This window comes from Trachymyrmex cornetzi, unplaced genomic scaffold (assembly GCF_001594075.2).
Source record: "Trachymyrmex cornetzi isolate Tcor2-1 unplaced genomic scaffold, Tcor1.1 scaffold23, whole genome shotgun sequence".
Classification (NCBI taxonomy): domain Eukaryota; kingdom Metazoa; phylum Arthropoda; class Insecta; order Hymenoptera; family Formicidae; genus Trachymyrmex; species Trachymyrmex cornetzi.
Genome location: NW_017296956.1, coordinates 3,495,583 through 3,516,938, shown reverse-complemented (window position 1 = coordinate 3,516,938; position 21,356 = coordinate 3,495,583). Strand labels below are relative to the sequence as shown.

Below are 21,356 nucleotides of genomic sequence, written 5' to 3'. Positions count from 1 at the left end.
AAACATCCAATTTAAATCGCCACTGCTTCTACTAAATTGAATAGGAGCATGTAGGAATTCAAATTAGATTAAATTTAACACTACATAGATTTAACGGTAAAGCGGATGTTAGCTTTATTATTAAATCTATATTTTTTATTTAAATATTTCTGTGTGAATTTATAGATATACCTACATTTTGCAAACCACGCGCCGAAATTTTTTACCGCCTTGAAAGGCAATCATAAGTAGAACCAGAGTAGTAATATCTCTTATTAAATGACAAGCAATATAATTGATGATGCTAACAAGCATCTTTATAAAAATATTAACAATCTGATGTTAATAATATTCTTAAATCCGCGATTAATTTATTGCGACAAATTAATGTAATGGACAAAAAAAAACTAAGTGATGCAAAATAGACAGCGGTTTTTAAATACGCAAATAACAAATTCAAAAATACGCTTCTGAAGGATTTACATTCTCTTAAGAGGATTTAAATTCTAAATATGACTCCATTAATATATTGTACCAAGCAAAAACATCATTTTCGATCTTTTGAATTTCTAAAATTCAATTTAGCTTTGAATTTATTTTCTTAAGATAATACTTAAGATAAAAACCTGCCTGTTATAAATATAAATTACAAATATATTCGACTATCAATATTATTAACTTTATGACAATTTTTTTTTATAAAGTTAATATATTTTTAAAGAGATTTTGTTTCAAATGACTATAGAACTCAACCCAATTCATTCGTATGTTAAAAGGAGAAAAGTTTCGTCTATATTGATATCAATATAAACAGCATTTAGCTACTTTGATATAAGAAAAAACGTCGAATTGGATGTCATATACTTATACTATGCGTAAGATGACAGTTTCGATATTCCACGCGCAGGCTATTTGCACGAACGTGGCGGGCCCGAGGGCGGCTAGAGGCCATCAGCGTCGCGATGCGCTCGAATTTTCTCGCAGAGGCCATCCTCTTCTCGCGGTTGCCGGCTAAGCTCGACGCATACGTGAGCAGCCATTCGCTCCGCAGTTACACGTGAGTTGACGTTCCGAACGGAACGTTCGGCTCGTGACAGAAATTACTAAATGCCCGGGACCGGCCGCGGTATACGTAGGTACACGTGTGCGCGCCGTTGGATTTATACGTGTGTATATATCGCCGCCACTCGCAAATGGGACTGCGGGGGTGCGACCAGAGGGAGAGAGAGAGACGGGGAGCAGGGAGAGAAGAGCAAAACGACGATGGCGCAAGAGCCGCGGACACGGGTGAAACGAGGGTGAAGGATGAGGATAAGGGGGGTGGCGCGCGCGAGCCTCGCGCGCATATTAATCTCCTCAACCGCACATCAGCCTCTCGCCGAATCTCGTTCGTTCGCGCACTTCATCTCCCGGCCCGCTAAACGTGGCGTGTGTCCTGGCACGATATGGCGCACCTACGTACCTACCGACGACGCCTGCGGTAAATTGGCAAACTGCACAGTTTAACCCTCCTTCGAGCGACCACCTTCCTGCGTCTCCTCTCTCTTGTCGTTGCTCGTGCGATTGTCACGTAAACGGACACGTCGATCGTACGTACAGGACGTGTGACATCACGAAATTAAAGCCTAATCTACGATATATCCTTTGTCTCCTGTTTCTTCCTTTTTACTTCTTACCTTTTTGCCTCTCTTATCTAGTTTCTTCATTCTCTGTTGCCCGAAATAAAGTTGACCAACTTTGGAAGAGGCAAGAAACATATCGAAAGAAACGCGATTGTCGATAAAACGATCGCTGAGAAGGAAAAAGGCATGAGGCAAAAAAGGGAAGAAACAGAAAGCAAAGAACATATGTATTGTACATTCAAGCGCCGAATAAGACACTAAATATATTTCTTTCAACGATAAAACAAAGGCAAAAAAGATATTTAAAACAAACTTGAGAGCGAATAAAATATTTCGTTTGCTTTGCTAAGCGATAGAGTTATGGCAATAATCGCAAAATTGAGTTTATGCAGTTTCGATTAAACAGATCGAAATTTTTATGGCACTAATAATAAAAATGTGCTGTTTTATCTAAAGTATATCTTTCCCTTTTGAAAAAGATTGATAGATCACGATTGATACAAAGTAAAATAAAATTTTAATCAAATCGTACATTAATCATACATACGCCGTTACCAGATTTCATAAAGCTCGAAATTCGGTCATATTCACTGCGAATCTAAATTAACCCTCTTCGTTACATTCATTACGAAGTCTCGTGTTCATCAAGTTACACGAGATTGGCAGATCCTACGCAAATTTTATCTTCTCTATATACCAACGTATACACTCTTGCAGCTGCAACGGACAGCAAGCGGAAAAAAATTAATTACCTAAACGCACGAGAAGTGCCTCCTGCAAGTCCGTGGAATCGGAGTTCGTCTAAAAAAGATATCTCGCGACTGCATTACAATTACAGACTACTCGATGGGAATAAAATTGACGACGCACGTTAAATGAATCGAATTAATATGTGGAGAGCCATTGTAGCAGTACGTAGAATTTAAATCAATACTTTTAATTAAAATTACAGGGAAACTCTACTCCATCCGACGGAATACGTATGCCAAATATGTTGCATTAGCACCGAATTTCATTAAATTATGTTAAAGCCCAGTCGAATCCGCCGTGAATCATAAATTGAAATTAACGTCTTTGATTAAAATTATTTCGAGCTTGTACGTTTCATTGTTCTGCGCGAATGTAACTGATGTACAGAATTCACCTGTGATATAGTCAAATCCATTGTACGTTTACTTGAGTATATTTATAAATATATATATATATTCGCAAGATATCAGTTGCCTTCATATATACGTACACGTGGTAGTTTCTCTCCATAATAATTTTCTAATTGAAAACATAAGTAACAATGCTAATATCATTATCCACCGTATTTTCTGCGTATAATTCAAAAAGCATGATATACAGATGATACACAGTGGATAATGATGATAGTAACTAGATAGTCAATAAAAACCGAAATTCTCGCATAAGATTAAAATTTATTTTGCATTATAATAATTTCGAAATAATCGAAAAATATTCAATGGAGATATTAAACACAACGGTGGACAGTTTTGGCGAACGCAAAACTCTACGTCGTGATCCCGACGATCTCGGCGACGTCGACGCCAACGTCGGCTGCATCCGACCGTAGAAGCTCCCGTCGTTGTTGGATATAAACGAGTTCGTATACAGTATAGGAAGCTCCTCCCTCACCACGCCCAGGGCTTCGCAAGGAGTCTCGTCCTCCCACGGTTGCGGAGGAGGATACCTCTCTGTCTCTCTTTCTCTTTAACTCATACTTCCTCTCTCTTCCTACCTCTTTCTCTCTCATTCAGCCTTCGGCTTCTGGTCTAGGAGGCGGAGCTTCTATTTCTAGCAGCGCGAACCAGATCGTTAAACGAGCGCGGAAACGACGGGATAAAAGACGGAAGACGGAAGAGAGAATTACCAACCACACACACACACTCGCGAGGAAATCAGTAACCCCCTCTCACGAACAAAGTATCCGCATTTCTCGCAGAGAGGATAAAAAGAGAAAGATACGACATCGACTGGATAGCTAAGAGGAAAAGGTGAAACAATCGTGGGGATGGTAACAATCGGAAGAGGGAGTTCGTCGACCTGACGGCGAGAAAAGTGATGAATGCACAGGGTCACGTATCTATACATATATCTGAGACAGAAACAGAGCCAAGATTTTATTACTGACATACGAAGATTACGGTTTATTACAAGGAATGAGTTTCGAAAGAAGATTCGGTCTTATAGTAATTAAGGTCCATTAATGTCATTTTATTTCATATTAACTGTATTGATAAGAAGAAACTTTGTTTCAGATTAACGTATAAACTTTATTTATAAAAAATTTGAATATTTTAAGTAAAAAAAGATATAAAAATATAAATGGCGGAAATAAGGAAGAATTAAACGTTCAGAAAAAAGTGATTTTGAATTCACTTGAAAAGATAGAATTGTTCTATCTCTCAAAATCAGAGATGTATTGAGAAATATAAACGCTTGCACAAAAATTAAATATTTCTTACAGAGCGCGCGAATCGTTTACTATTTTAATATTCTATTTTATACATTGCCTGTACTGGCAAATATTCTGACGTGACAGAGCTATATGTACATATTATCTCATAATTATTTTATATTGAACTACATTCCATAGTCAATAATTACTTACAAGTAATGAAAAAGAATGTCGTACGATTATCGAAAATAAAAAATATTCATAACAACCAGTCACTTTTGAAATTAAGTGTCCACTAAAGAAAAATGGAGCCCGCAAACTGCTTTAAGGATAAACCCTACTACCGTACTGTGCACCTTTTTACGGACACTACGTATAAGTCACAGGGTTGGGTTGCACATGCACAGCATGTATAAAAAGATAAAAAGAGAAAGGAAGAGGCAGCAGAGGGCGAAAGATGCGAAGATCGTTTCTATTGCGCAAGAATGCAGGCGGAGGGGTGTCTAGGTGCCCAATGCAATGCAGCTGTTATATAGAGCTCGGTCCGCGAGCTCCGCCTAGCTAGTTGCAGTCGTGAGGAGGAGGAGAAGGAGGATACAGCCAGTATCTCAGTTATTTTAGCTCCCTGCTACGACACTGCCAGTACTCTGCCATCTCTATTGCCCCTATCCCTTCCCACCATCCCTCAATCTGCTTCTTCCACCTTTCTACAGCGACTGTGCGCGCGTGGAGGCGCGGCGAACTCGACGTCGCCGCAGTTGCAGTTGCACCACTCTCGGACCACTCGGTGATGAATAGCGTCCTCCTTCCTTTCTCTCTACTCTTCATCCTATCTCCGCTTTTTACGCGAAACTCACCTCTTCCCCTTGACTCATCTCTCCGAGTTAAATACCTCCGTAAGATCGATTACGGGCTGCTTTGCATTCGCTTCTGCTCTCCTCTCTCTCTTAGCTCAATTTTAAAAATTCGTTTTATATCTGTTCTATATGTCCTGTCCAGTTTAATGTTTCTGAGAAGCAAATTATTAGCTGCTATTAATAAATACGCTAATATTATTAATGAGAATAGTAAATAGAAGCGATAAGTATACTTATAGCATTCGAATGAAAATAACCGACTTTGAAGTTGGATCGATGGCCATATATGTAGAGTGGTGTTATCTAATATTGCGCCGGACCATTCCACTGAACCCACATCCGTGAATTAACTCCACTAGACATTATCGCGCCATTAAATTGATAGTATGTGTGACGCAACGGAAAGAGTGACTCTCGGGTAATAAAACGAAAATTATGTCGAGAAAATAAAACTCTTTAAATGAGTCATCAACAGTCACTTTTGGTCACTTGATATCTACGAAAAGAATTTTTGTTATCGCTTTCACAAAGTGAAAATGTCAGATGATATACTCTATTCGGTATTCCAAAACTGCACTTACGTCACTTTCGAGGGACATGTGATACGATAAAGATAAAATTCCGAGTCATTCGAGAATCAAAAGCGAGAGTGTTGAATATTTCTTTCGTAAACACACAAAGGAAAGCAACGCGACAGGGCGTTTTTTCCCGCAGCATTCAGTTTTTAATTTTATTTTGGTGCGCGACAGTTATACGCCACCGCGAGCTCCGCGGGGACGCGCTAGGTGCATATGAAACGCGATACTTTTGACGGGAATTTTTTTCCACGGTTTTGCTTTATTGTTCCGCGAGAGTGATTGGTAATTGGTCGCGTCGAGGTGGCGCGTCCGTTCGCAATGTCGCCATTCGTTCGCGAACAGCTCCCGTCGAATACAAACGAACGCGATGGATGCGACGCGACCCGTAAGGCACACCGCGTTGGCCCTCTTTGTCGATGGAAAAAAATGCAATTAAAAATTTTCCAAGTAATATGGGTCACAGACGGGCAGTTCGTCTGTTTTTACGCGCTTCGATCCATCGATTCGAGCGAGTCGCAAAGGGCCGGCCGTCGGTCGCACTCGAGAGGGTGTATATACGCATCGTTCGCAATCTATGCCTGGAATTTGGGTTGTGCAAATGACGGAACAGAATTTCATAATTTTATTTTATTTTAAAAATGATATCTCAATTATTAATTAAAATTTTTCATAGAACATTCCAAAAGAAATCAATTCTAAATACGATTAACAATTGTTTCCTCATGTAACAATAATTTTTGTATTTCACGACAGACGCTCGCTTCTAATTATCATCAATAAATAAGTTTCGTAAATTCTGAAGACGATTATATAGTAATCGCCATGGGGAATAACAAGTAAAATGGATTTCATCTTGAAATCATATTTGCATCGATAGGATTCGTATGCATGAGTGGAAATTAAATGCAATGCCAATGCGAAAAGTCATATCTTAAAATAATAACGAAGAAACAAAATATCGGGCGTAACATGGGAGGAGGAATCGGAGGAATCATTTGTAATTCAATAATTCCAGTTCGTTTGTAATCCGGTAATCTATACTGCGGCTCGTTATTCCTGCATCATAATGAGTTTCGCGTTACTCGCCTTTTCTCGACACGGACAGCTGGATAATCCGCGGTAACGAATTGTTGGTTCAACCATGCTCGGTGCCGAGTTATCTGGGTCGCGATATCAGCTATGAAATTCTTTTTTAATAACGAAAATAACGAAACACATATTATCGGCGAGCAAATTCCACTCATCTCTTTTAAAAGCTGCTGAAAGCCGAGATGTAACGATGTAACAACGCATCTTCGAAAAATCGCATAAATCGATATAAAATTGCTGCATTTTTATAAAAAGTATTACATAATATGTATCTAGAAAGACGGAGATCTATATAAATAAATTCAAGATAAAGGACTCAAGAATCTTGAAACTTAAGACTAAGATTATCACTCATCTCTTAATTTTTTCTTAATTATTTCATATTTTTATATTTTTTCAATCCAAAGTATTCGTTTATATAGTACGTCTTTTTAAGTATATTTTTAGTGAAAATCAGGTGATATTCTTCTATTATCTTTTCCGCATATTTCGACGATGATTTTTCGAGAAAAAGCATGAATTTAAATGGTTTTCGTGGCACGTTTACACCAAATCTCGACGGTTGCCTAATGGTCTTCTCACGCAGCCACCGTAAAATAGAGAAATCATCGTAAAAGCGGCCAACGACGCGACCACCCTTCTGTGCCGCCGCGCCGTCGAAGCCTCGGTAAGCGGGCGAAATTTGATTACTAAATAATTCGTACGACGTGATAGTAAATCGTGGGTGCTGGCTCGCGGCTCGCCCTAAGAATACAAATGAGGGAAACGTCTACATGCGCACTACTGGCGAACGTGTTCGAGCAGCAGTCATTTGTGAGGAAAATACATCGTCAAAAATATTACAATTATTTTATGAAAAAGTATTTTTACGATAAACTGCATCCGTTCTACATAATACACATGTAATGCTATCTTTGTGTGTAATAAATTATCATTCAAAATAATGAAGAAATAGAAACACGAAAGAAAATTTGAGGATTATGTATATAATTTAAGATAAAATTGACAAACGTAAGGTAAATATAATATTAATATTGTATAAGGAAATATTTAATTTTGTATTTACGGAAATTGCTTCCCGTTTATGCGTATACAGTGTGTTTTGATAAAATTCGTTAGTATTTAGAATATCCAATAGACGAATCGAAGAGACATTAATTTCCAATCGATTTACTGCTATAGTAATTACGCACGTTACATGCAAACTCGATTTTACCCGCTCGCTCGATTGCTTAACATAGTTGCAGCATCACGTCTGCGAGTATTTATACTACATCTCATTGGCGAAGTGGTACATCAATTCAGTACTGACGTATGCGGTGTTTTGTTAACGGTAAACGTTATTGGCCAATAGTGATTTAGCCTCGGTCGACGAAAATTCATTCCCATTAAAGAATGATTGACGTAACTGACGTTTATATGGGCTTTTACCTGTGACGTACGACATAGTCGTAACTAACGTGATATTAACTGCTTTCCTCAAGAAGCAATAATTTACGTAAATATCCGATGCAAATGTGCGTCGCATTTTTACTCTTTTAACACTTCGCACTTCCATCATTTTTTTAACTCACTTCACTGCTAGCAATACATTTTTTATGCATATATTTATGCGGAATGTTGCTTAAAAGAAATGACTTCTATTTTATTATTCATTGCATCGTATATAAGAATAGAAAAACTCTTGTAACAGAGTTTCATTACATTATACTTACTTTAATATTAATCTTTCATTTCTTCGAGGATTATGTTATTAACTTTTTCATTTCTAACATAATTCTATACAGCTACGTCTAACATAACCAAGCATATCCATATATTAAAGAATTATCTAGTTACTATTCACATAAAATTTCTATAAAATTATTTCTAAGAAAAATCTAATAATATTTACCAAAACTTTTATACCTGTACCGTAATAAATTTCATTAAACGAATACTTTCCGTTTCGATGCTTAAAAAACAATTTATATATATATATATAAAAAAGACCATTACAAATATCTATTATTATCATTCGATTAATCACTACATGTATAAATATCAATTATTAAAAAATAGATTATCAAAAATTAGAAATACAATGAATTGATAAGTCTGGTGCAGGTAATTTCACCTCATTTCTTTCAAGAATTTCTGGTCTGTAATTTCATTACACGTTTTCAACAGCATGCGTGGAAACAATTCTCAGTGTGAGATTCGTGGAAAATTGCGCGAACATAAATACGCAAAACTGAAAAAAAAAACGTTATACATTCGCGGCGGACTAAAAATCACGACGCTTCCGGTTTACGTTCGCCATTTCATGACCGTCGAGACGAGCGGGGTCCCTATGTTATATTACTGCTGCGTATTTATGCGTGTGTAAAAAAAAAATACACGTACGGATAACGCGCTAATACACACGTGGCCCTTCGGTCCGTCCATGCCGCGCCCCTACGCTTTTACATATGGAAAAGTACCCGTTTTAAAGCGACCACGCATGTCGAAGCTTTGATATTTTTTCGGAATTATCAATGATTTTGGATGACCCTTTATATCGTTTCGACTTTAAAATATTTCGTTACTATTTATGTCGCATATGCATTTCATATATGAATACAATTTTGATTTATGCCATATAAGGATTGCAAATTCCAAAATGTAATTAAAATGGCAACGAAACAAATACTGAAAACATATTAATTCAGATATATACCAAAAACAAAATACTTCTACATAATATTTTTCAAATGCACGATGGTTCAGAGTTACTGCAATAATATCTACACATAATTCTCATTTTAACGAATAATACTTAACTTTAATCTTGATTCGATTAATTCTTAATCTTTTTCTAATTCTAAGAATAAAAAAAAATTAAGAGTAAGTTGAATAGAAATTAAATTTAATCTATATTGGTGGAAGCAGGCATAAGTTAATTTCTTCATTATATATTAACTTTGACACTTTTTTTATTTAGACACTTTTGTTATTTTTATATTTCTTGTAATTTCGTCTAAATTTATTGCTACTTGTTTTATTTGCACGTGTAGAAAGAAGCAGGAGGGGGATGGGGAAGAAAACTCGGATTAATATGTAAAAAAATAGAGGTATTCTCCTGAACAAAAGTACTTTTTTCTTTTCCCTATGTATATCTACCATTGTTGGTTCATGGATAGGTTTAGTTTGCATCTTTGGGAAATCTACAGTTACACAATGCGACTGCACGATACACATTGGCAGGGGAAGAACGACAGAGGGAGAATATGTGGGTGTGCGGAAATGCAGATATTTGCCAGGAAATTGATAACTCGAATAAACTCGTCGCAAAACATTCAAACAGGCTGCCAAACGGTACGATTGTACACTCCAATCCCCGGCTACGAACCAAACACCGCATATCCCCCCCGATGCAACGGCTGTACATGCGTTCGCGGGTATGATGTGCGAGCGATACAATGCGTATATTACTTGCTCGCCGATATTCTCCGCACCGACGGCGAACTGATTACAGACCGATTTGCAATTTTATTTCGACTTCTAATCGTCAAAAGTTACTGACAGAATCTAACAATCGCTGTCAGTAACAGCGATTGAAAAATTAATTATATTGTTTCGTGTTTTATAACAATAAGTTTTCTAATAATAAATCTCATTACAACATATTCAAATGTAAATAATGTACACAGTAAAAAAAACATTCTGTATATTTGTGTTACGGTCCATTTAAGTCCAAATTTGGTTAAAATTTGGTGTCAAATTTTTAGTATATCCGAATGTTAATTTAACATAATACGATTGTGTTATTTGAATATTTTGTATTAAATTCATGTTCAACATTTCTTAAAATTAAACTAAGATAATTTATGAGCAATTTAAGTGATCAAATAACATTAAAATGTTTTATAAAATGTAAATTCTATACATACGAGATAAACAAATAAAATGTGCTAATGCGACACATTATAAATGTTAAATTTATTGAAACATGTTAATTTAACATATTACAAATATTAATTTTGATAAAGAAATATGATTGCTTACAACTTGTGTCTGTGTTACGTTTTCTGTGTAAATTCTTTTTAAATTAACACAAATTTTTCGTCTGTGTAACCATCACATTTTAAGAAGATATTAAGAAATTAGAATTATTCTATAACTATTATAAAATTATTACGAAATTGTAGAGACTGCACTAATCTCGCAGGAACGTATATTGTGAATTTTTTTCTACTCTACACATATAATAATATTATAAAATTTCGAAATGATAACGATTATTGAAATGATGATAGGCGATTATAGCAACTAGTGGATGCGGCCAAACACACGCATTACAGACGCGAATCAATATTAACTTGATATTTTTGCCGCGCCATTAGAGTCAAACAAACGCAATGTAAATTGCACGATACAGTCGCGTATGATTATTTGCCATAAATAGCGATGAAGCACGGGCACGAGCGTATGTCAACCGCGTCTCTATATGCACCCTTCACGGAGCGGTTCAAAAAGGACGTGAGTGTATAATGAAAATACCACACTATATATGGAGTATAAAATAGGTACGTATACGCGGCCAATTCGCATAACAGCGTCGACGTTTGAGATACATCAAACAATATATTAATAATATCTCCGGCACATCACAAATCACGATTAGCAATAAATTTTAATACATCAAAGGAATTTCTAAATAACAAGAGATTTAATCCAACAATGAAAAATATTTTGTTCCTTAAAATTTAAAACCTATTCAAATAATTAGTGTAAGAAAGAGAGAGAGAGAGAGTGGTTGTATAATTTTTAAAAAACTCATACAGCGTTTTCCGTAATTAAAATTGACTCTTCGCTCTCAATCATGCGAGTAATTTTCCGCAATGACTGTCCCCTGTTGCGTAACGCAACACGCCGTGCATCGCCACAAAGTCGGTATCAACTAATTAGCAACGCGCTAACGTCGAGCGGTACGGTGCGCGCGACGCGGTCAAAGGGCATCGTTATCTCTGCACCCCGAACTAAGCGAGAAAAAAAAAAGAGAAAGAAAAAGAACAGAAGGGAGAGACTTTTCGTGCGCCTCCAACCCCTTTCCTCTTTTGCAATCAAACGAAAATTAGCCGACGAAAAGCGAGCGAACTGACCATCGTACGCTTTTTCGCCGCGACGGTGAATTTGCACGGAGAAATGTACGATTTCTCACGAGGTTGCTAGATTCAGCGCACAGACCGTTTTTTTTATCTTGAGAGAAATTATTTTTACATTACGGATGAAAAAATCATTGATAATTTTTTAAAAAAAATTATTAAAAACAGTAACAGTTATAAAAATTATCATAAAAGAAGCTATTTCAGATCCCACACATACACTTGATGTTTTCCGTTTACATAAACGGAATAAACCAGATTATCCCACTCAGAAAGACACAAGAAAATTTATAAAGTTATCAGAAATTAATGTAAATTAAAAAATATCAATCAAATTTTGTAGCAATAATAATCAATTTCCTTTCATAATGAAATGATAAATGAAATATTTCACTAGATAATAATCTTTTTAGACAATTTGTTCCAAGTTCAATCAAATCTGATTTGAATTTTTCAAAAATATTATATCGCGCGTATTATATTATTTAAATTACCGTTATCTCAACAATGCGAATCCGAAGGAAGCCATACGTTGGAGAGCACGGAAAAAGCAGGCGACGGCGTCGTGACCGGGGAAAAATGGATGGCTCTATCTTTCGGTAATTAAGACAATGGCGAAAAATAAACAAACGCACAGAGAAAGAGAGACAGAGAGAGAGAGAGAGAAAGGACAAGCCCTCCGTGCGAACGCATCTCTTCGGGGCTGTCCGTGGCACAGCTGTTACGTTGCCGGGGGCTCAAATAAACGACTTAGGTAGATTAAGCATACAAATCTCGATGATTCTGCTTCTGGTGTAGCCGGCTTTAACCCACCCGTGCGTCGGGGTCAACGCGAAAAAATATACGGGTTGTCCACCCCGGCCGCCCGCGACTCGAGAAAGATCGAGCGTTCTCAAACAATACGGCATGTGTTTCCTTATCTCTTAAGATACATATCCGCGGTATATTTTGAAAATTTTGAATACGCAGCTGAGTTTGTTCAACAGGGATAATGTTTATGATAAACGGAGAAAATCCGTGTGGTTGTCTTTGAGATTACGTCAATAGGGGTATCTTACGAGTTGACGTAAAGATTTCAGTGAAATTTTATGCTTTTCTCAGAATAACATCTTACTAATGTATTGCCAAAGTTCAACGAACAGAATCGTATTAATGTTAAGAAAGATATTAAAATCGTACAGAAAGAACAGAAATGATCAATACGAATGATTAAATATTGAACATATGATAGCATAATGAAAAATGGTATGTAAAGAATAGAAATGTTAAAGAAAAATGCAAACGTGAGATCGATTCTATTGATCATATTGATCATTATCCGGTGAGAAAAAAAGCAAAAAACATGCATATAATAGAACTCACGTCTGTACGGTCGTCCCTCCTCCGGAGTGGATCGTTCAGTGTTCTCGGATCCTGGGGTGGCGTTGGCGTCACGGTCTTCCTCATCGGGAGTCGCACCACGATTCGGTCCACCGTACCCCCGCCGGCACCCGGTAGGGATGTGGGCGAGAACATATTCGACATGCTCGAGAGCGAGCCGATGCTGGGTAGGCCGCCGTTCCCCGGCACCGTGCCGTTCCCGGTCTCGACCTTGAGGCACTTGCTGGGGGGCGCGAACGCGGACGGCACCAAGGGCCGAAAGCCGCCGAAGGGCAGTCTATGATCGAGCGGATGCAGGAATTGCGGCGGCAAATGCAGCATGTGATGCAGCCCGTAGCCCAGCGATGCCGCCGTGCTGAAGGGCACCTGCAGATCTTTCGAATCGGTCACCTGGAAAACATATGGAAAACAAAATGGATTGATAAAAGATCTAACGGAATGATTTTTCGAGCCTCATTAATATGATTAGCATTGTAGGGATTAGTCAAATAAAAATGTAATATATTTTATAAAAAGTTAGTTCTTTCAGTTAGTTAACTTAAAGCCAGCGTTACTACAGTTGTTAATTAATTAATTAAGCAAAGATATTTCGTCTTGAGATATTTCCAACACACATTTATATAATAGATATGTTTAAATATTAAAATGTTGCAAATAACTTTATTTAATGAAATAGACTTTTCATATTTTTTATTTCGCTATAAAATTTTATGATGAATCTCTTTTTTTACATTCAGTTATAAGTCTCGTATGTCTTTAACCTCTGATTTCCTATTAATATTAGTGACATTTATAAAAGAAATTTTGACGTTTACTCCCGTTTCGAGAAACCGCCTTGATATTATCAAATTCGATAGGATAACTTTATTTCACGTATACGCGACGAGGGAAAAAATGCTTGAATCGCGTAATTCGATAGCTCATTTGCAGCATGAGGGTATTTCCGCGCTTTCAGCTACGTCTGAATGGCATATAATATCAAAGCAGCGTGGTGGTATACTGTTAATAACGCGAAACCACTGTGTTATAATAATCCGTCAAAACCTGAAGCTCTTCTCCCCCATAGTCCCCTACCACCCCTCCCGTGTACCGGTTGTATCATTCAATTCGCCGTGATTGACGAGTCTATTAAGCCGCATACTGAATGCTCGGCTGAAGCATCTACGCGTTGGATTTTGTAACATTTATAATGCCAGAATTATCGGATCGTATTAAACGTGGCCAAGTAATAACAGTGCATTGTATTTCCTATATGCCTAGACTTGTCGAAAAATGTAATGACGCGAGTAACAAGCGAATATTTCAACGTGTAATTACGTACAAGTACTTCATGACGTCGTACTTCAAAAAAATATTCAAAAAATTATTTTTTTAATTTATTAATAAATAAAAGGAAAACATATTGTTGTATTTGTAGTATCTCGTAGCGGTCCAAAAGATTTGATTTTGAAAAAAATTATTCACATTACTTTTATTATTTTAGATATTTCAGGATTATGGCGATTTTCTTTTCACTTAAATTTGCAACAATACAGTATCGACTTTAACACAAATTGGAATATTGTTGTGATAGTTAATATAGAAATATTATATGGCTCAATATCAAATTCATCTTAAATTATAAAAGCGCAAAGTGTGTTACTCGTCAATCGTCATCCCACGCGACTAAGAGGAACGGAAGTACGAAATGATTTCATCGGCGAGAACGGACAGCTGGTTTCCGGATAAACATTTCATTCGGCCGATAATGACGCGGGCGATGAGTTACACGCGCGGGTATTAGTACGCCGCGATTAGTTTATTATTCTTTTATACAGGGAAATGAGGTTCGCGTCCGCCGACTCGCATATTTGCGCCCGCGGTCCAATCAGTGATTTATTAGGTATTCATTATTATTTTAATTGCGGCCCCGGTCCTTTTTTCGCGATCGGTGTCGCGCGACGCGCGTCGCTTGCATATATTTGCAATAATCTTTTATTTTTTTCCCCCACTCGCTACCGCGAGCGGTAAAACGCGAGCGTATTTTGTCACCACGCCGTCACAATTAGGTTCGCCCTAAAATTATCTCATTTTTTAACGATGCTGAATTTTGATGCAACCCATTCTCTCGCTATCTCCCTCATTCCATCACTATCTGTATCTACCGTTTCGCATCTGCACGCGTTATCCAGACCCGATTGATGTCCCGCACGTATGAAAAATATTCAAGCATTTAAAAACGCTGTGGAATACGCTTATAATTAACCGCGATGCTCGTTCGTTAAATATTTGCGGCAATCACAGTTATGAGATAAAAATGTATGCGATATAAAATTGTATTTAAAAGAGTCTTGTTATTATCGGAAGTTTAATAACGGTATTTTTCGTAATTTGTTATCAATACGCGCGCGTTTTCATTACGTTACATAAAATTTGAAAACTGTAAGAAAATTACATAAGTTGATGTCACATTTTAATATAATAAAATAAATATTGTATAATTTAAGAATTGATTCTCTTTTAGAATTATATAAAATAATTCGCAGCTGCGCTCCATGAACATAATATTTATATAATTAATTCCAAATGTCACAGATCGTTGATCGTGTAAAAATACTTACTATTTCACTGGTTACCATTTTATTTTTCTTTTTTTATTAATGCTTACACTCTGTACGTCAATGATGCACAATCTACGTGTTTCTCTAATTTGTATGGTATATTTCTACTTTTAATAGTATAAAAACAACTGCTTGACGCGCTATAATTTTTTTATTTACATTTATATTTCTTAATTATACTCTTTCCATTTTATAATGATTGTCGATAAACAGACATTACACCTAAAACAAGGCAACAATTTGTCCGATGGAAGAAAGTTGCGCATCATTGACTTGATACTAACTGTTATTTGAGCATTCACATTTATACACACGCATACAATCAAATTTCTATTCATTGCGTGCATTAATTAGTACTCCCGTATATAAAAGCGGCATAGATATGCAAAGCGAGATGAAAGTAACTCGAGCAGTCCAACAGGCTCAATGAAATCAATGCCAACAATTATTTTTTTGTTTTTTGTTTATTTTGTACATATTTCAAGTTACTTTTCCGCCAAATAGTGACGTATGTTACCGTCAAATACGATACGCTCGAATTACCGCAGTGCAGTTTCGTTCTACGTGATGCAAGCGTGAAAGTGATTTAACCCTCCAATATAGTTCTCCAATAAATCTTACTCTTTCGTCGATTTTAATAGTTAAAAAATCACACAAATATAAATTTTACACGATTATGCAACGTCTAACTGAACACGCAATTCACGATACGTAAAGATATATCAGAGTCCAATCCAAATTAAATATGTCTCGAGTAATCAAGTTTATATACATTTATATATAATCACATTTTCTTCTTTATAAAAACATGAGAATCTTAGAACAGAAGAAAATCGAAATCTTTATCAGAGAGACAAAGGGTTAAAATACGTTTTTGACGCGTTGCAGGTAAGCGAAACGCACGCAACGCAATCGCGTAAATGCAACAAGCTGATGCAAAGGCTTATAGGCGTAAGGGTAAGGACAATGGGACACTAACTTGTGGATTGAATGGTCTTTGCATTCTCAAGGCCTCAGGCAGCCCTCCGGCCTGCGAGAACACGACCAAAGACGGCGGCGGTAGGTGATTCGGTACGTACGCAGAATTATCCATCTAAAACATATACGTCGTTTTCTTCCTATCCGTACCTCGTCGATTCATCGTTTTTCTATTCTAAATACGCTCGGCAACGCAAGACTCGAAGAGAATTTCGCGTAAACTCGGAATTTCGGAAACGCGACCGCGATGATCGGACATACCTCATCGATCGCGTTTATATTGGCTAATCAGTTATGAATTGTTAATTAAATTTATGAATTAATCTAACCTTTACAATTTTCATAGTTATGATGATAATGAATAGACTATGCGCGATTTATGCTTATTTCTCGATCGATGAATTTTTAATTTTATTTTTTCTCTTAATTTTTCCATAAATTTCGTATAAGAGCACATGTTTTTCTCAAAGCTTTCTCAAAGAAGATATAATCCAACAAGAAATTATTTTAGGCATTTATCAATTAGGCATTCGATGTCTTGATAATTGTTGAATTATTTTTTCTAACAGGCTGTCAAAAATTGAAAATTTATTTTTAATAAATCATTAATAAAAGAATTATTAATCCATAAAAACTGTGTAAAATTGTGTATTAAAATTTACACGTGATAATATTAAAGAACGCTTAAATTCAAAGAATGCATATGATGGATTAAAAATGGTACGTACATTCTGAACTTTTCTTTTGTTAATTTCCATTCCTGATTTTTTTATTCTGACGTATTTTGCTTTTAAAATTGCAATTCAAACAATTCGGATTTTACAATTTAAGAATGCGCAAAATTGGATATAAGAGGTCATCGATCGAAAAGTGAGTTCAATAAATTAGCTCGGCTCGTCAATGAGGATTACGTCGTGGCGCATTAATTACATCGAGAATTATGTCGTGTTTCCTATCGGAATGAAATTATAATTTTATCAATTTCATATTAGCACTTCTCGTACATAAAACAGTTTAATTAATTATGGAATAGTCAGGTAAGTCCAGCAACCAACAGCATTCTCTACAATCATGTTGGAAACTGTACAATTTGTGGTAATTATATCACAATTTTTTCAATTTATTACATTTATTACTTTTGAAGTTTCAATAATATTAAAACAATTGCCATTATTATAGAACTCGCATATCGTCAAATTATACTCTGAGATAGAAAGATCTTGTTGAAATCTAATGAAAGATCTCAATTCGTTCATTCTTTTAGAACAGTTATTGTAGCTAAATTTGAAACTCACATAAGAAAAACTTCATTATCTTAATTAAATTTTAAAGTCTTAAACTATTATCAATTCTCAGAATACCTGACTTTAAACTTTTGATTACAATATGTAATTTAAATTGAGTATTTAGAGCATCTAAATTCTTAAATTATTAATATGTTAAAATCTCTCTATTTATTTAGCTGTATAAACTTCTGTAGATCAAAAATGACAAATGTGTCATTTAAAGTAGTAAATGGACAATGCTTAAAAAATCAAGTCATTTAAACGAAAATATTTAACAATCTCAAATGTTGTGACAGTTGCTGCAATTGTCCCTCAAAAATGAATAAATCCGAGCAAATCTGCTCATAACTCACTCGATATTTTCTTCCACAAAACGCGATTTAATAGAATACATCAGCGTGTCGTGGCACGAGATCGCGGTATACCGCGTGTATCATTAATTATCGTGATTGTCAATTAATCACCGGTGTTGGATCGGGTGTCGATCTGCCGACAATTTCTGCTACTTCTAACCTTTCAACCTGAAAGCTATCGAATTCGATCCGCGAGTAATTGCATCGATCGATGCCAGATCGGCTTCGCTTTCGCGACAACGATTGAACGATACTCGCGCTCGATAGAAAATCACGTGCGAGAAATATTAGTAGTAATGAAAAATGGTGAATATTTCGAAAAATTCATGTAAAATCTCATTTTTAGAAATAGCAATCGAATCGAAAGCTTGATGTGCACAATTTCATGAACAATTGACAAAAAACTAATAAGGCTTTAATTACTGTTTCTCTATCAATTAATTTTTATTTCAAAATTACAATCAAAAATCAAAAATAATAAAAAATCCAAATCAAGAATAACAAAATATTTAAGAAATTAAGTATCAAAAAATTACTTTCGTGTATTTCTGCATCGCTCAAGTATTACAAATAATTCTCTAAATTGCTTAATAATGTAAAGATGAAAGGAAAAAGGATTAATTACAATCAATGTGATATAATAATCGTAATTGACTTTATCAGTCTGTTAGCAATTTATGATGAAAATATTAAAGCCTTCATTTATTCAAATATTATTTAAATAAATGATGTATCCCCATCTTATAATTTTATATAAAATAGCTAAAGATAATCGGATTGACAACTAGTTCAAAACGTTATTTTGGGCGACCAAGTCTCGAGTACACTTCATACACAAATCCTTTTATCTTTTGTGCATATTCAAATGCACTTACGCAATACGTCTGCAGAATTTCATGTTCCCGACTTGCAAAACGTTTACCGCGTCTATAAACTTCTGACGTTATCTCTATACTCTGCTTTAAAATGCAGTAATAATTCGATAATATAGATTACATATTTGAAAATTTTGTTAAAGTACGAAGTTTCGTTACTCACATTAAAGAGACAAAAGCCCCTTGTCAATCGTTCATAAAACAGTCGGTTGGCAGCTGTCAATATCTGTAACGTTATCTAATCAGCCAATACAAATAACGTTAAGAAATTAATGTAAAAACGTTCAAATATCAACGTTCGAATAATGATACACGCAGATAAATTCCTAGCTTCTACGCGACAATCTAACAATTTTCATTTTCACTGCAATTATTCTATGTCACTTTTATCGATAGCGTTTCTTTTCTGAGGCAAAAAAGTGAAACTTTGTGCGTAATAAAATTCACTTGTCTCGTACAAGAATCGACAACATTCTCATCGTTATTAACGCAAGGCACTTTCGCTACCATAGACGTAGAAAAGTAGACTGCACATTCCCTGATTGTAACATCTGTGCTCGATTTAGAAAGAGAACGCAATGTTGGTAATCATATCTGAATTTCTCTTCAATATTTCAGACAATATTAATATATTGAAGGCTCTAACGAATATAAGTAAAAAGTTCATACCATCATAAACCGACACTGATTATTGTGTCTAACAGATTTAATTTGCAATATAATGGATAAAATCAACTCAATATTTTAGAGAGAGAAAAAGAAAGAGAACACTATATATGATTTAAGCTACACATTACTCTCCCTAAATCGAATGACAACTTCATAGAAATGCAGTCTTCTTAAAGGCTTTCTACAATAAGCTATTGCCTATGCTTAAGTCTTAAACCGTAAAAAATGGACTAATCGTAGTCAATTATTCTTTTCACATTGGACTGTGACCAATCAATTTTTTACGGCTTAAGACTTGAAGCTTAACCCTCCAACATGTTTTTTTCACTGCTTTCTTAGTCCAACCGGATCACTAATTATGTTTTTTAAAAGGTTTTTGAGATCTAAAAAATTAAAAAAAAAATCACGCTGTTTCACAACATTCAAAAATACAATTTTACAATGCTACGAGGATAGTTTAATAAGTGACTTTTTTTAAATTTTTGTATATCAAAATTCGACTTATTTTTCAACATAGTCTCCTTTTACAGAATCATTGACTCATTAAACTGCTCACGTATGATCCGAAACGATTTTCACTTTCTTTGTACGTGTCCGAATTTGAGGAAGAATGATTGAAAATTCGCCTGGATCTTCAAAGTCTCGGTTGAACCATGGAGGATTAAATAACGACTTATTGTAGAATGTGCGTTACGTCTACGTTCGCTACAGCAGTTGCGTTCCGAAGAAAGTGTGCAAGACTCGCGAGATAATCGCGTGAACGCTCCGCTCTCGGAGCGACGGGTTGGAGCATATTCTGCAGCCACGACGTTCTCATTGTCCGAGCGACGCGACGTGAATTCGACTTCGACTTGGACGACGACGACGCGACACGACACGATATACGATAGACGCGGAACCGAGCGGAATTCGCGTGGCGCTTCCGGGCGCAAGAATAGACATGTTGATCACCAGCACGCATACGTTTTCCTCGTGTGCACTGAGAAACTGATGCGCGGCTAGCCGCGGCACGCGGCTGTCCGAGAACATTCACAGAAACCTCACAGGGCCCGCTGCTTGTCTCCGTCGCTGCGCGTTTCCACCAGACGCGAATGCGACGACCTCGGCGACAATAACAATGTCAACAACGACGACGACGACGACGACGACGACGACGACGACGACGGCGGTGGCGGCGATGGTGATGACGTTAAAAACTCGCGGCGCATCGTCCTCACAGAGCGTTTCCGTTCGTTTCGACAAAACGCTCGTCGGTCTAATCTGCAAGCGCGCGTAACGTAATGCGCCCGGTTATCGTGGATGACGATAATCACAAACTCGGTCTGCAACCGTCCGGCAGGAAAAGAACGACGGCGATGACGATCCCTCCGATCGCGACGCGCGCGCGAATGGATCTGCGGCACCCGGTGGAGCAGCGTAAACACGGGGCGCGGGTAACCGGTGGGTTCGAAAATTCAAATCCGCCGCGCCGCGCCGCGTCCCGCCACTACGGCCGACTGATCGACGTCGACCTAACCTCAACCACGGCTGCGGTGTCCGCGACCAGTACCTCGACTGGCG

General features: G+C 36.7%; 1 protein-coding gene across 1 annotated transcript in view; it reads right to left on the bottom strand.

The window, feature by feature from the left end:
- LOC108760629 (E3 ubiquitin-protein ligase RNF220) overlaps nt 1-20,915 on the bottom strand; it is a 156,858-nt gene extending 135,943 nt beyond the window's left edge. Inside the window, exons 1-3 of the mRNA XM_018506686.1 lie at nt 20,760-20,915; nt 16,615-16,728; nt 13,018-13,425 (exon numbers count right to left, since the gene is read on the bottom strand). Of these exons, the coding sequence (XP_018362188.1) occupies nt 13,018-13,425; nt 16,615-16,728; nt 20,760-20,825 (588 nt within the window). The 5' untranslated portion in view covers nt 20,826-20,915. The remainder of the gene's footprint in view (nt 1-13,017; nt 13,426-16,614; nt 16,729-20,759) is intronic.
- Between the last annotated feature and the right edge of the window lie 441 nt (nt 20,916-21,356).